This window comes from Labeo rohita, chromosome 16 (genome assembly GCF_022985175.1).
Source record: "Labeo rohita strain BAU-BD-2019 chromosome 16, IGBB_LRoh.1.0, whole genome shotgun sequence".
NCBI lineage: Eukaryota > Metazoa > Chordata > Actinopteri > Cypriniformes > Cyprinidae > Labeo > Labeo rohita.
In genome coordinates, this window is record NC_066884.1 from 11,007,470 (window position 1) to 11,024,091 (window position 16,622).

General features: G+C 36.6%; 1 protein-coding gene across 1 annotated transcript in view; it reads left to right on the top strand.

The window, feature by feature from the left end:
• adgrb1a (adhesion G protein-coupled receptor B1a) overlaps positions 1 to 16,622 on the top strand; it is a 106,538-nt gene that overhangs the window by 77,176 nt on the left and 12,740 nt on the right. The window contains 7 exon segments of the mRNA XM_051131286.1: positions 2,994 to 3,120; positions 7,878 to 7,981; positions 8,860 to 8,962; positions 9,099 to 9,249; positions 9,403 to 9,472; positions 10,204 to 10,270; positions 11,738 to 11,823. Coding sequence (XP_050987243.1) covers positions 2,994 to 3,120; positions 7,878 to 7,981; positions 8,860 to 8,962; positions 9,099 to 9,249; positions 9,403 to 9,472; positions 10,204 to 10,270; positions 11,738 to 11,823 — 708 coding nt within the window.

Below are 16,622 nucleotides of genomic sequence, written 5' to 3' on the forward strand. Positions count from 1 at the left end.
CTTTGTAGTTTGATGGTATTTTGTGTTTTGAAATGCAAAAAGCTGTAGTAATATTTTTACTGAAACAACAGTAATCAATCAATCAATCGACATTATTAAATTATCCAACATTAATTATACCAAAATTGTGTTGTTCATCAACAGACAACCAATCATATATTGAGTCTCTCATTAAATATTAATGCACGTATTTGGCGCTTTTTTATTTCATCTTTGAACGCTGAAGTGGCATTGAACTGTGATGCTAACATGTTGACGGCAGTTAAGAAACTTTATCGTTTTTCCTTTGTGCTTTTCTGTGTTTCACGAGACTCATTAATTATCCACAAATGGTGTTGTTTATCAACAACCAATCATATACTGAGTAAGCGTTTCCCTCATTAAATATTCATGCGCGTATTTAGCGCTTTTTTTTACTTCATCACTGAATATTGAAAGTAGCGTTTAACTGTGATGCTAACATGTTGACGCAGTTAAGAAACTTTATCATTTGCTTTGAGCTTTTCTGCACTTCATGAGATTTATTAATTATCCACAGATGGTGTTGTTCATCAACAAACAACCAATGGTATACTGAGTCAACATTTCCCTCATTAAATATTAATGTTCGTATTTGACGCTTTTTTAAAATTTCATCATTGAACATTGAAAGTGGCCTTGAACTGTGATGCTAAGGTGTTGACTGCATTTAAGAAGCTTTGTCATTTCCTTTGTGCTTTTCTGCATTTCACCGGACTCATTATCCACAAATAGTTTTGTTTATCAACAAACAGCCAATCATACTAAGTCAGATATTTCCCTCATTAAATATTCATGATTTTTGCGTAGACACTTTGGCACGTTTTTTTTTTTTTTTTTTTTTTTTTAGCATTGAACATTAAAAATGACATTGAACTGTGATGCTAACTTGTTGATGGCAGTTAAAAGGCTTTATCGTTCCCTTTGTGCTTTTCTACACTTCAGAAGACACATTAATTATCCACATATGGTGTTCATCAACAAAAAAAAAACAATCATATACTGAGTCAGCAATTCCCTCATTAAATATTCATTATCTTTGTACAGCCCGTAGAAACTTTGGCTCATTTTGTTAGTTTTAGCGTCCAGTGTTGGAAATAGCATTGAACTGTGATGCTAACACTAACACTTAACCGTAGTTAAGAAACTTCATCGCTTTGTGCTTTTCTATGTTTCACGAGACTCATTTATTTTCCACAAATGGTGGTGGTGTTGTTCATCAACAAACAACCAGTTATATACTGAGTCAACGTTCTAAAATATATAAAATATTCTTAAATATTCAAGCCTTTTGTACACTACATAGAAACTTTGGCACTATTATTTTCAGCCTTGAATGTTGAAAATTGCATTGAACTTTGATGCTAACATGTTGGTGGCAGTTAAGAAACTTTATCGTTTCTTTTGTGCTTTTCTACGTTTCACGAGACTCATTAATTATCCACAAATGTTCATCATTTTGTTCATGTTGTTCATCAACAAACAACCAATCGTATACTGAGTCAACATTTCCTCCATTAAATATTCATGTCCGTATTTGACGCTTTTTTCTTTTTATTTCATCGTTGAACAATGAAAGTGGCGTTGAACTGTGATGCTAAAGTGTTGACTGCAGTTAAGAAGCTTTGTCATTTCCTTTGTGCTTTTCTGCATTTTACGGGACTCCTTATCCACAAATGGTTTTTTTATCAACAAACAGCCAATCATATACTAAGTCAACATTTCCCTCATTAAATGTTCGTGCTTTTTGTACAGTGCCTAGAAACTTTGCTGCTTTTTTTCAGTTTTAGCATTGAACATTGAAAATTGCGTTGAACTGTGATGCTAACATGTTGACGGCACTTAAGAAACTTCATCATTTCCTTTGTTTCTCTGCATTTCACAAGATTCATTAATTATCCACAAATGGTGTTGTTTATCAACAGACAGCCAATCACATTCTGAGTCAACGCTTCCCTCATTAAATATTCACGCTCACTGCACAGTGCTTAGAAACTTTGGTGCTTTTTTTCAGCGTTGAACATTAAAAATAGCGTTGAACTGTGACGCTAAGGTGTTAATCGCAGTTAAGAGACTTAATCGTTTCCTTTGTGCTTTTCTGTATTTCACAAGGCTCATTAATTATCCACAAATGGTGGTCGTGGTGGTGTTCATTAACAACCAACCAATCATATACTGAGTCAACGTTTCCCTCATTAAATATTTATGTTCTTTGTACAGCGCCTACAAACTTTGGCGCGCTTTGTTAGTTTCCGCTTTGAACGTTGAAAATGGCGTTGAACTGTGGCGCTAGCATGTTAACGGCAGTTAAGAGACTTTATCGTTTCGTTTGTGCTTTCCTAAATTTTTAGGACACTTTACGAATTTATATGCGGATATATTTAATTTGCGCATGCTGGTCGCGTCCTGTCAGTTAATGTTTTTAGCCTAGTGTGGTAAATATGCTGGGGTTAACTGAGATTTACTAAGGTACAGTGTAAAATTCGAAACCTGGCTACTCAAGATTAATTACTGTTGCTACTAACCCAGGATAAAATGCGACCAGTGTAAAACAGGAATGATAACCCAGGATATTTACCCAGGGATTAGAATGCGCATATGTGCGGCTGGTTTTTAGACTAGCATAATAATAATAATAATAATAATAATAATAATAATAATAATACATGCCTTTTTAATATGACTATTATTAATAAATGGTTTGCTACTTAAAAGTATTTGTTAATTTTATTTTATTTCATGGCATGATTATTTTTTACATTTCTGCAAGTGTTTTTACATCAGCTAACCTGGCCATGCAGAAAGCAGAGGTGTGCGCTGCATCACATCGTCCATTCATCTGTCTTTTCACTGTCTTTTCTCGCGCTCCGGCTCTCATACGGCGGGCTCTGTGTGCGCTGGATTAGAGAAAATAGCTGTTTTATCGCGCAGGGATTTGATCTCATTCCGCGCTCTTGTCTGTCTCCGCTCCGCAGCTCGTCGTTGCTGGGCTCCTGGTCTGCGCGAGGCTGTAGAGCCGTGCCCGTCGACTCCAGCACAACCAAATGCTTGTGTGACAGACTCTCCACCTTCGCCATTTTAGCACGCCTCAATCCCGATGTGGTAAGTCGAGCCATTTCTATTATTTCCTTTAATGCCGAAGAACGTCAAAAGACGCGTTTGTGTGACATGTGTGATTTAATGTACCGCTTTTTTTGGTCATAGGCGTCATTGTCATTGTGTATCAACAGATCCCTCTCTCACTCCCCCCTCTCCTCCTCTCCACGGCATGCCAGAGCCATACAGCAGATTTAATGCAAACAATTTAAAACATGTTTTATTCTTTAATGTGTTCTGAATGTATATACAAATGTTTGTAACAAAAACGAACGTTTTGCTAGGTTTGTTTAACGCTAGAACGCAGTGGATGAAACATGCTGGCTTTCATATTGGATTTGCATACATTAAATATTTGTACAGAGAAAATGCATGTGATTATTAATATAATAGTTCAAAATAGCTGCCTACATAATGTTAAAGATCACAGTATCAATTATTTGTTAAGAAATGCATTTTGTTGAAATCACACCAGCATACAAATTCCCATATATGTTGAATTTGCTGTGTGGACACCTCAGATGCATTTTCCTGGTACATTCAAATATGCGTAGGGATTTGTTGGCCTTTCCATGAGTGTAAAACATACATCTTAATGACACACCATCCGTTCATTTGGGCCTTGGAGGGTTGTCTTTGTGTGAATCTATATGTCTTCCTTTAAAACAGCGTCTTTATTTAAAATGATGGGATTTGGTTTGGTTTAATGCAAGAAAGGGCCGTGTCTTTGTGTGGAATTTTCATTCAGTGTGATTAGTTATTATTAGACTGGAAACTGCCTCTGAAGCAGTTTATTCACCAGTTGCCGTGGAAACAGCATGGGCAGTGGAAGTTCTTAAAGCTATAGAACACGCTATAACACTCTCTTTGTGCAGCTTGGCCCAGATATGAGCCAAAGAGCCCAAAAAAAGAGGAAGAGGAAGCTTGACACCCTACTGGCCAAAACAATGACCACGTCTTCTCTCATTTGCTCTGCCAAGATGTTTCAGATTGGCTGCTTCAGCAACAGAAGTCACTGTTGTGACACTGTTTTGATTTGGGAAACCAAGTGAAAAAGGGACATCATAACAAAACAGATTTAGGATCACAGCGTTACATACGGGCTACTGTGCATGAAGTAGAAATATGGGTTATGAAAAGTCCATAACAAGTATGTGTTGCTTTTTGTAACACATTTTACTGGCTTAATGTTGAGCATGATGTTCAGTGCTAAAAAAGGAACAAAAAGTAGGGTCCTACTTCAGTTTGTGAATCATTTGGATTGGAAATAAGGAATTTCTGTTCTCCAATGCCCACAAGAAGTGTGAATTGCTTTTTGCAATACATTTAACTTGCTTAAATGTGCAGTTCACTCAAAAATTGACTCAAGTTACGAATTAATTACTTTCTTCTGCTGACAACAGAAGAAGATATTTTGAAGAATTTGGGTTACCAAACAGTTGAATACTCCATTGACTTCTGTAGCTTTCAGGATATTTAAGACAAAAATTTATGCATCTTGGTACTCTTGTGAACGTGCATCAAAAACCGACGCAGAAGATGTGTGTTTTCTTTGCACACAAAAAGTATTCTCGTAGCTTCTTAAAATTAAGGTTGAACCACTAATGTCTCATGGACTATTTTAATTATATCCTTTGCTACTTTTCTGGGCCTTGAACTGCTGTTTATGCAGGGTCGAAAAAGCTCTCAGTTTCCATCAAAAAATTCTTAATTTGTGTTCCGAAGATGAATGAAGGTCTTATGGGTTTGGAACGACATAAAGGTGAGAAATAATGCCTGAATTTTCATTTTTGGGTGAACTACCCCTTTAAAATGATCAAATTGTTCTTTCGGCCTAAGTTATGTCAGCAGAAAAAGGAAACTCGTTTCAGAGGAACTACAAACTATTTTTATTTAAAACAATGTGCACTGATTGGTCATTCGCAATAAAACCAGGAAAGTGCATTAAAGTGAATAGGCTTATATTTATTTAATCCTGATCAAGGCTGATGTCACAGTTCATTCAAGCAATGTTTTTAGGACATACTGAGCTCCATCTTGAATCCAGTTTACACTATACACATTTTCTCAGTGTTTTACAGGCCTCTTGTGTGCATTTACATGCTGCTGTTTGCTGTCATGGATGTGTGTGTAAAAACCGCATGATCTTCATGTTTCTTCATAATGATCCAGAGAGCTATAGCTGTATGCTAATGGCTCGCCTTATGATGGCTGCCCGTCCCGCTCTACCTGGTCAGATGGACGTGGAATAAGGGAGTGTCGCAGTTAGCTCATTCCATGCCTCGTGGGAAGCATATTGTGGGGATTTCATTTGTGTAGCCGTGTGCCAGCAGAAGGGAGGACCGCTCCTCCCCTTGGCTCCACTCCCTGTCTGTCTCTCTTTTTCTCTAGCCTTCTCGCTCCAGACCCCCACTGCTATGCCGCTAATTATTCCTGCAGCTCCACTTGCCACCTCAAAATGGCCCATCCAACGGCCCCTCCGCTGGCAACTAGCATCCTACAGCTTCAGAATGATAAAGAGCCAGAGAAACACTTCCTTTCCTCTCTTTCCCTCCCACATTCTGAGTGACTATACAGTCAGCTGCAGTGCACATGGAAAGAGAGAAAAAAAAAAGAAATAAAGGGAGATAGTACACTGCAGCTATTTTAATCACATGCCAGTCTTTCTACAGATGTTTCCAGCTTTGAACCAGGCTCTGGTTTACATGGGTCAGATTGTCTTATGCTTTATACGCAGTTTGAGATGAGAAAAAATTATGTGGTTTTGCCCAGGCTGAATATTTATGAGCTAAAGCTTGTAGAAATGCACAGTTACGCTGCAGTTGTACTTGGATGAAGCTCTGAATACATCATTCCTAAATATGGGTCAGTGAAGATGGCGAGAAAAAGAAACCGCACGCTGTGTTGAGATGTTTCATGTTAGTACATTCTTCTGAGGTAGGCCATCATCTTTTTGCTTGTCACTTGTACAGGATTCAGTATTGCCTTTGCAAGTCTATTATTTGTGTTTGTGCAGTCTTACTTCATTTGCATACAAGTTTTAAAATATTTATAATGGTTAGACCAATGTCCTTAGTACTTATTGAATGTACTGTTTAATTAATGGCTTTTTAAATAACAACCATGCATTTTCAAGTACATTGTGGCTTAACAGTTATGTGTTTACCCATTATTGCAGAGCCAGATAGATATTGATAGGGCTGCTGAATGATTAATCATGATTAATTGCGATTAATTGCGATTAATCACATCAAAAATAAAAGCTTGCATTTACATAATATATGTGTGTGTGCTGCGTGTGTGTGTATATATATATAGACAGATAGATATTGTTAGGGCTGTTGAATGATTAATCGTGATTAATTGCGATTAATTGCGATTAATTACATTGAAAATAAAAGTTTGCATTGACATAATATATATGTGTGTGCTGCATGGATAGATAGATAGATAGATAGATAGATAGATAGATAGATAGATAGATGGATGCGATTAATCGCAATGAATCGTGTGTGTGTGTGTGTGTGTATTATATACATACATATATTAATGTATACATATTATATAAACATCAAAATTCTGAAAAAAAAAGAAACAATTATATTTTTGAATATTGGCTGAACACAATTAAAAATTTAGTTTTAAATGTTGGCAAATTTCCTCTTATGTCTTCTTGTCCTGACACCAATGGTAGCATACAGGCCTAAATTGTTACAAAACCGAACAAATTTCAAATGAAGCAAATGAAGTATAAGTGCACCAACTTTCCAGAAATGACTTTCCAAGCCTTCTTTTCCCTGCTGTCTCGCAATTAGCTATAAAACGTTTTCAAAACTGACGAGACTTGATATTTGATAGTTTCCGTTCCCAGCTTCCTATGAGTCTCTCTCTGCGCTGATGAACTAAATAATTCCCTTGGTTCGATAGCGGTTGTTCTGAGTACTAGCCTGTCTTCCACAGCTTAGGCTTAGTCAAGTGTTTGATTGGCTAGGAGAAGACAAACTTAGTCTCAGAGGATGCATTTCTTTCTTGATTGTCAGTGGGGACCTCACTGCAGTGCAGATTAATCAGAGGGATTTAATTAACTTGGCCCTGTGTGCACATTAAACCTGGAGACAAGACAGGCTATAAACTCAACCAATTATCTTTGTGTGTAAGTGTAAGTCTGTGTGTTTTGGTCTTAAGGTGAGAAGTCCACACCTCTGAGAATGCGTAGCACCCATGGACATCCTTAACTCTGCTGTACCACATTTACAATGTTTAACAGTCGTGCATTATATCAGCGTAAGTCTTGAGCAAGGAATGCAGATATTCACAAACACACACTGGCTTTCACTACTCACACCTATGGTACAGTTAATGCTGCGTACACCACTGCAGTGGCCGCTGTTTCTCCACCACATCACCATGGCAACCAAGACAATGGTTGCGCAAGCCTGCAAATGTGTTACATTTGAGGCTTTTGGTTCACAATCACTGTATGAGTAATTCACAGCGTCAGGCATTTTGCTTTTCCGGTTGTCTGTATGTCATTAGAAGCAGTCATAGGGTGCTATTCTATAGCTCTCTGCTGTGCCCTCTGGATAGCTCAGTCCTCAGTATCAGCCGTGTGACCTTCATCTCACCTTGTTCCGTAGCCGGAGCCACACGGACAGCAGCCCAGCTCTCTTCTGCACAGAAACGCATGGAGGACAGCAGGCGGCTAGCCTGATGCACCGTTAGCATCTGTGAGCGCTAACTGAATTTATTTTTTGTCTTGACAGAACATGGATAAGACCCAGCTTCCATCTGTGACTCTGATCGTGGGCTGCGGGGTCTCGTCCCTCACCCTGCTCCTCCTCATCATCATCTATGTGTCCGTTTGGAGGTAAGCAAGATCTTCCGCTGATGAAACACAATCTGGCTAAGAAACTCTTAGATGTTGATGGGATGCAATGGGGTTTCAGCACCATGGACAGCGACACATATTTGTGTATAAAGCTTTGGGTTGCTTTGGAGTTTGAGATTCAATTCAGTTGTTTGACATGATGAAATTCTAAACAAGTCATGTTGTTATTTACTATTCAGTGTGGTTATTCGTGAAATACTGATCAGCTTAATGCCAATAATTGTTCTCAGTTGGGCAATTAACAAAAGTGGTCATTCTAGTGTCAGTTCCAGTAACAGCTTTGTTCATGGCCAGTGCACATTTTTGAATTATTTTGTCATTTTTTTTAAAATAAAATCAGCATCAGCATATTAGAATGATTTCTGAAGGATCATGTGACACTAAAGCCTGCATTAATGATGCTGAAATTTCAGCTTTGCATCAAAGTAATATATTACATTTTGTTTTGTTTTTTTCATTAATTTACTGTTTTTGATCAATTAATGCAGTCTTCTTTCAAAACCATTTAAAAATATACTGTATTAAAGATCCTTACTTATACTTATTTTTTGCATTTAAAAATCCTAATTTTTTCGTACAAAATATATTTAAAGTTTTTTTTTTTTTTTTTTTTCTTTTTTCTTTCTTTCTTTTTTTTTATTTCACCATGCTTTTTCCTCCTTTGCATCTTGTGCTTTAATGATCTGTACAGATGCTTTCACTTGGTCAGTGTCACATCTTGGTCGCCGCTTGAAATTATACATCAGTTCAGGTTCCATTTATGTGTCTGTCTATTGAAAGCATTGTGGCTGAATGGAAGCGAGCAGTAGACGTCATTCAGATGTATTGGCTCAGTGTTTCTATGTGTTTTTCTTCAGGTACATCCGCTCAGAACGCTCTGTCATCCTCATCAACTTTTGTCTGTCCATCATCTCCTCCAATGCACTCATACTCATCGGACAAACTCAGACACGGAACAAGGTATGGCCAAACAAACACAAATAAATGGATAAAACCGTTAATCTACAACAAAATGTTCATGATCTTCCTCTTTTCTCCTTCCTTACTTGATGCATGGATTGTCTTTCTTTCTCTCTTACTATTGTCTTGCTCTTAGGTTGTTTGTACTCTTGTGGCTGCATTTCTACACTTCTTCTTCCTGTCCTCTTTCTGTTGGGTTCTTACGGAGGCATGGCAGTCTTACATGGCTGTGACTGGCCGTCTTAGAAACCGCATCATACGCAAGCGTTTCCTCTGCCTTGGTTGGGGTGAGGCTTGTCTTGTATTTTCTAGGCTTGTATCTTCATTTACAATCTGTTTCTTTGGAAAAAAGACCCATGAAATTTGATTGAATTTAATTAAACATCTTGATGTGAGTGTTAAGTACTTAACTACTCTCTCTACTGTTCCCTTTTTTATAGGTTTACCTGCTCTCGTTGTAGCAATTTCTGTTGGATTCACCAAGGCAAAGGGATATGGCACTGTTAACTAGTAAGCATGATTATGATAAAGTTGATCAGTCATCTATTTTTGCGTATATACACTACCAGTCAAAAGTTTTTGAACAGCAATATTTTTACATTTTAAAGAGTTTCTTCACAAAATAAAATGTACTGACTTTTGAATGGTATAATGTATAATGTAACTAAAGTTTTTAATTTCAGATAAATGCTGATCTTTGGATCTTTCTGTTCATCAAAGAATCCTAAAAAATGTACTCAACTGTTTTTAATATTGATAATATTAAATGAAAACAGCATATTAGAATGATTTGTGAAGGATCGTGTGACATTGAAAACTATGATGTTGAAAATTTAGCTTTGATCACAGAAATAAATGACATTTTAAAATAAATAAAAAAAGCTGTTATTTAAAATAGTAAAAATATTTCACAGTATTCCTGTTTTTATTGTATTTTGGATCAAATAAATGCAGGCTTGGAGAGCAGAGGAGAATTCTTTTTAAAAAAGAACATTAAAAAAACATTAAAAATCTTACTTTTCAAAAACTTTTGACTGGTAGTGTAAGTTCTTGTGTTTTTAGTAGCCAGTCTGTCCCTGCATTGCATTTATCAAGTGGACACTTTAAAATGTTAAAAATAACTAATGACAACCACATTATCTGACAACCACATCACTGATTTTTCTTTCCCTCTGGTCTCTTTCTTCTGTCTCTCTTGCTCTCGCTCCCTCTTTCTTTTCCACTCTTATGTTTTGTGTTAGTTGCTGGCTGTCTCTGGAAGGCGGACTGTTGTACGCATTTGTGGGACCAGCTGCTGCTGTCGTCTTGGTATAATTTCTCTCTCCGTTTGATTTATTCGCAGAAATATTCTGTCCCTCATTTCCAGACTCAGTGTTTAATGTTGCTAGCATCACTGCACCCAAATATAGAATTTTACAACAAATAAACCACTACAAGCACTTGTGAATGAGATTGCAGACAGTTCCAGATTTTATTCTCATAACCCCAGAACATAACATCCAGCGAACATGTGTTTTAGTAGCTCTGTTTAAACGCAGCATATGCTAAGTGTGCCAAGTGTGGACATAATAGTCATTACACCGCTGCAGATTAATTAAACGAGATCTGGGCTTAGACTATATTAACATGGATTACAGCGGTATCTATTTTATTCAATAACAGATTTCATTTTGTCAGACAATGTAATGGTGAATTATCTATAGAGTCTCATAAGAAATGTCATTCTCTTGCAGTTTAATCAAAACATCTCTCAGTAGCTGATTTTTAATTGTTCAAAAGACTTTAATATTAATATTACAACTTAAAATTTAAGGTGTATATTTGGAAATTGACTCCTGAAATATTGTTTTTATTACAATCCTAGTGCAGAAGTAGCTTGTAAAACAACATATGTGACCCTGGACCACAAAATCAGTCACAAGGGTACATTTTTTGAAAGATTTATACATAATCTAAATAAATAAGCTGAATAAATAAGCTTTCCATTGATTTATGGTTTGTTAGGATAGAACAATATTTGCAGAGAGATTAAACTATTTGAAAATGTGGAGTCTGAGAGTGCAAAAAAATCTATGTATAACCTTTAAAGTTGTCCAAATGAGTTCTTAGCAATGCATATTACTAATCAAAAAAAACAGTAAGAAATTTACAAAATCTCTTCATGGAACATGATCTTTACTTAATATTCAAATGATTTTTGGCTTAAAAGAAAACTCGATCATTTTGACCCATACAATGTATGTTTGGCTATTGCTATAAATATACTTGTGCTACTTAAAACTGGTACTGTGGTCCAGGGTCACATATTTGGATATTTTTATATAGTTCACCCACAAATGAAAATCCTGTCATTAATTACTCACCCTCATGTCATTACAAACCCGTAAGACCTTTGTTCATATTCTGAACACAAATTAAGATATTTTTGATGAAATCCGAGAACTTTCTGACCCTGCATAGACAGCAAAGCAACTACCACGTTCAAGGCCCAGAAAGGTAGTAAGGACATCATTAAAATAGTTGCTTTGCTGTCTATGTAGTGTTCATGAAAAATATCTTAATTTGTGTTCCGAAGATGAACGAAGGTCTTACGGGTTTGGAATGACATTAGAGTGAGTAATTAATGACAGAATTTTCATATTTGGGTAAACCATCCATTTAAATAAAACAAATTAAAAAACAACAAAACCACAAGTTAAAGTTATACAAACATTGTGAGACTGATCTACTAGTCTTAATATGCACATGTTCACCTTTCTCCTCTCTCTTCACCAGGTTAACATGGTTATCGGGATTCTGGTTTTTAACAAACTGGTGTCTAAAGATGGCATAACTGATATGAAACTCAAGGAGAGGGCCGGGTATGCCTCACAGCACTCATTCATCTCATTGGCTGACCTCTAACCAGCTCTGAGAAAGAGATTCATTGGCCAGACCTTTCATAACATCTCTCCCCTCTCCAGAAGGACCACCAAAAAATGATCTTTAAAATCTGATTGTTTTCAGAAGCTAAATCTTGAGTTTCTCTAACCCCATGCTAGTAGTTTTTTTCTTGTTGTACAGATAAATAAGTAATCAAAATTAGCAAGGTTTGTGCATAAAAGCAGAAAAACGACTTTTTTTCTTCAATAGAGAGGGGAAGAGATCGCAAAGGACTGGTTATTGGTCCCGTCAAAAGCAAGATGACATTTCTGCTCACCCATTGCATTTCTTTCACATTTCCGTTGGTGATTTGCCATGTGTCGCTTAATCATTTCTCCAGCTTCTCTTGATTTTTAGGTGTTGCTGTGCATCTTGATACAAAGCTGTGTGTCATGTTTCTGTGTGTGAAATGTTTATTTGAGGGGCAGTCGCAAAGGAGCCGGCAAAGGAAATCTGACATAACACGTCAGCTTCATGCGTCTGATCAATAGCACTCAGGCTGAGCGAATTTCTCATTTTATATCCATTGATTTTGACAAGTTTTCAGTCGTGTGAGTTAAATGTCATTGAAGCTGAAGTATGAACCGCGAATTGTTATTATAGACCTCATTATAAGGGTTCCACAATCGTACGCTGTCCATCTCCGTGCCATGGACCATCAATTACACACTGGAATTGTTAATCTTCCAAGATTCACATGCCTTCTACCAATCAGGCTTTACAGCAGAAACGTGGCCCGAGATTTATTACAGAGAAGACGAATATTGCTCATGTTATGACTCATGATTGACTGTCTGTGTTTCCTTTTCTGGGCTGTGCTCCACTGCCTGCAGGCTGACGCGTGCCCTTACTGGCATCATTTTCGCATCCGACTGTTTTCTTTCCCTGGTCCTTATCTTTCCTTTGTGTTTTTGGATTATTATTATGATTATTTCATTTCAGCTATGTTGTGTTTGCCTCTGCTATGATCTCTCTGATCGATTGTGTTTGTTTTTGTGCTCTTTGAGACATTGTATCAGAGTTACCACAGCATCCCCTCGCTCACACTCAGGGCTCTCCTCTCTGCCCCGCCCACCCGCCACTGATTGGCTGAGATGCAGGTCCGTCCACCCGTCTCCCACAATACCCTGTACACAGTCTTATATTAGTGCTTAAATTTGCCTGATGCCATCATAATGGGCTTTTAGGACTGTCAATTTTCTGAATAATTCTGATGGAAGCATGCTGGTTAGATTAAATGTGCATTAGATTATAAATTTAGATTTAGAATAGCTTTAGATTCAGTTTTGTGATTCTTGTGTGGATCCACAAATTAGTTCTGTGAGTCTGTGTGTGTTTGGAAGTGTGCAAAAGAATGCTTGTATGTGGATTTCATTGTCTGGACATTTTGGAAAGTCAGAGTTCTGTTTGTGCTTAAGTAATAATGGGAAGTATTTTTGCAATTCCGAAACTCTTATCAACATGTTTGCTTGAGTATTTTCCAGCCGCATTGCGTTCTCCGCAGAAACCGATTAACTCAAGGCTGGCTGTCGTTGTTTGGTGCTGATAGATGGGAAGGGTGAATTAGATTTAGAGGGAGGATTTTTTTTCTTTCCTTTTTCCTCCCTCCCTCGCCCTTGTTCTTAAACACAGCATTTTTCATTAGCCTAATTAATAAGTGCTGCTGTTAATTACGCCTATTGCAGGAGTAGCACTTTGGATAGTCTCTGTGCACCTGTAAATTTTGCCATTTTCTTCCATTTTAGAATATCAAAGTGCATTTTAACAATTGTTGTGGCTGTCATCAAGAATTTTTGCATTGCTTTACTACCTGCGGCAAGTCAAAACAAAAGATAAATGAGAAATTTTGTGTTAATATTTGGTAAAGGATCATATCAGCTCAGTCTTTGAAGTCTCTCCTACTCCACAAGGACTAGCATGTAATTCAAAAAAATGCTGATTGCGTTTTAATATCACTGCCTCTAGTGAGGTTTTATTGGTCGCATTGGCCTTTTGCTTGGAATTGAATTTCTTACATTATGTGGGGTTTAATCTACATGTCTGCCAGTAGCAGAAACAACTTCCTATCCGTTTGGGCAGCCATGCCAAGCTGATGGCTTTAATTGTTTTTTTGCAGGTGGCTATTTTGTGTACAACAGCATTACGTACACTATCGTTCAAAAGTTTTTATTTGTCATATCATTTATTTCCTACAAAAATATTGAGCAGCACATCCATTTTCAACTGTATTAATAAGAAATGTTTCTTGTTAACCAATTAAGCATATTATGGGCCATTCTACAGAACTGGTGCAAACTGCTCTCCCACAACCAAAAAACACATTTAAAAAGCATTTAAATATTCAAATCTCAGATGTTTACTAAGATCCTTCAATTAATCTATTGAAACCCACAATAGCACTTAAAATATCAGTAGGCTTAATACATATAAAATCATCATTTAGTGGCTACTTGCAATTGGGAGGTGGTTGTCCCCTAAATTTCAACTTAGGAAAATAATATTACAATAATTTTTGCATTTTATTCCATTGTTGTTTTTAAAAATATCCTTTTCTTTGTAAATTTTTCTTTGTAAATTATGAAACTTTATGTTAAAAAAATGTGTCCCGCTTTTTCATGTCACTACCGAAACAGTGTATGTTTTAGTCCATTGGCTGAAACTGATTTTAACTACACTCCTACATTTATGATCAGGACATATTCCTGTGTCCTCCCATAGCTACAAGTTTTTGAGGTAAATGTGGTCACCAGTGTGAAAATCTGTGAGTAACTTTTAGTTTTTATAGCTAACCATGTGCTAATTAGCATCAAAAACATCTAAAACTGTCACTACCGAAACAGTCACGACCGAAACATGTCATCGTTTCAGTAGTGTCAAAAGGGAGCACATAATCTTTTATTTGTGGGAAATAAACAAAATTTTAGTACATTTATGCAGATTTGTAGTATTTTAAATATCTTTTTACTAGTTTTAGTAGTGTTTTAGTATGTGGGTTAAAATTCTGTGGTCATTCTGAGGTTAAAGTGTGACGTTAACATTACTGTCACTACCGAAACAAGGGGTGTTTTGTCAAAAATAAAGTATACTGAATTATCAGGTCAGATTTTATGATAGTGTTTGGTTCAATGTATGTTCAAACAAATGAATCCTTAACTTTGAAATCAGTATTGTTAACTTTATGCTTTTTACAAAGAAAAATTAAATTAAAAATGCAACAAATCTCGTAACTCACACTTAAAATATTGTTAAGATTGTAATTGGTATTGCTTTACCTCTGAAAACTTTTAATAAAAGAGCAAAAAATATATTTACAAGGAAGATGTTAGCAAAGTCGTAAAAGGCCTTAATAGGTTTCGGTAGTGACAAATTTGGGGAGAGGTCAAATATTCCAAAACTTTCTGAAAATACAATATGAGAATTTGCTGCACAATGTTTGTTGCTGCTAGAAATGTGTACCTTAGATATTATACAATTTTCATTCATACAAAAATTGTGGAAAAAGAGACATTTTTTTCATGATGATTTCAACTTTGCAACAATTCTGTAGAATGGCCCTTATAATAATTTCTGAAGGGTCATGTGACACAGAAGACTGAAGTAATGATACTGAAAATTCAGCTTTGCTCTCACAGGAATAAATTTTATTTTAAAATATATTAAAATAGAAGACTTGTAATATTTCACAATAGTACTATTTATTTATAATGTAGCCTTGGTGAGCATAAGTGATTTCTTTAAAAAGAAAGAAAGAGAATCTTAACAACCCTAAACTTTTGAACAGTAGTATTTGTGTTTTGTTTTTTGGACAATGCTAAACAATGCAGCTTCTCTTATTTTTATTTTTATTATTATTTTCTGATAATGGAATGCATATTTTGCATATTTTTCACATTTCGTTAGCTATCTGCAAATATTGAAATGCATTTGAGATCCTAGAAGCATATTTTCAAAATCTCAAATACGGTTGTATGCTGTACTCAAATGTCAAATATGATTGTATGCTGCAGTTTATTAAAACAAAACAAGCCACACACATATACTCAAGAGTTCGATATTGACAGTTATGGCTGTGGATGACTTTAATGTGTCTCCTAAAATGACCGTGATTTAGCTCGAGTCTGTGAACGCACGATCTCCGGCTGTCAACACGCATGAATGTTTGTGTGTATGTTTATCAGCCAGCTTTTTCGAGTTCCCATGTCTCTCTCCAGGGCCCAAAGACAGATGCAGAGTGGGACGGATAAACTGCTCGCAGCCTAAATCAAGCAAATTCCATATGGCATACTAATGCAAAAGAAGATTTTGATGTCATTGATATGACAGAATCAAAATCTAATCATGTAGCATTTTACATAGACTGTCAGTGGACATAAATGATGGTAATCTATACATACGTGCACTGCATATAGAGTTCCTTTTTTTGTCCCACATGTTCAATCAGGCCTGTTTAGAAATAACGTGACGGCATCATTTCCATCATTCCCGCACTCTTCCCAAAGCCTTGACAGTGATCTGCCCTGAGTGAGAGCTGGAAGGGGATTCTGTGGCCTGCTAGTTTCTGCGTGTATATAGGTGTATGTGTCTCTGTGTGTGTGTGCGAGAGCGTGCGTGTGGTTATATGTAAGCGTACATGTGTATTTCAGTGTGTTGATTTGACTTTGCAGTCAGATGACAGTGCCACTGTACAATATGACGCTCAAATGTGCCAAGTGCGGAGTTATCTCGTCGGCTGACGTTT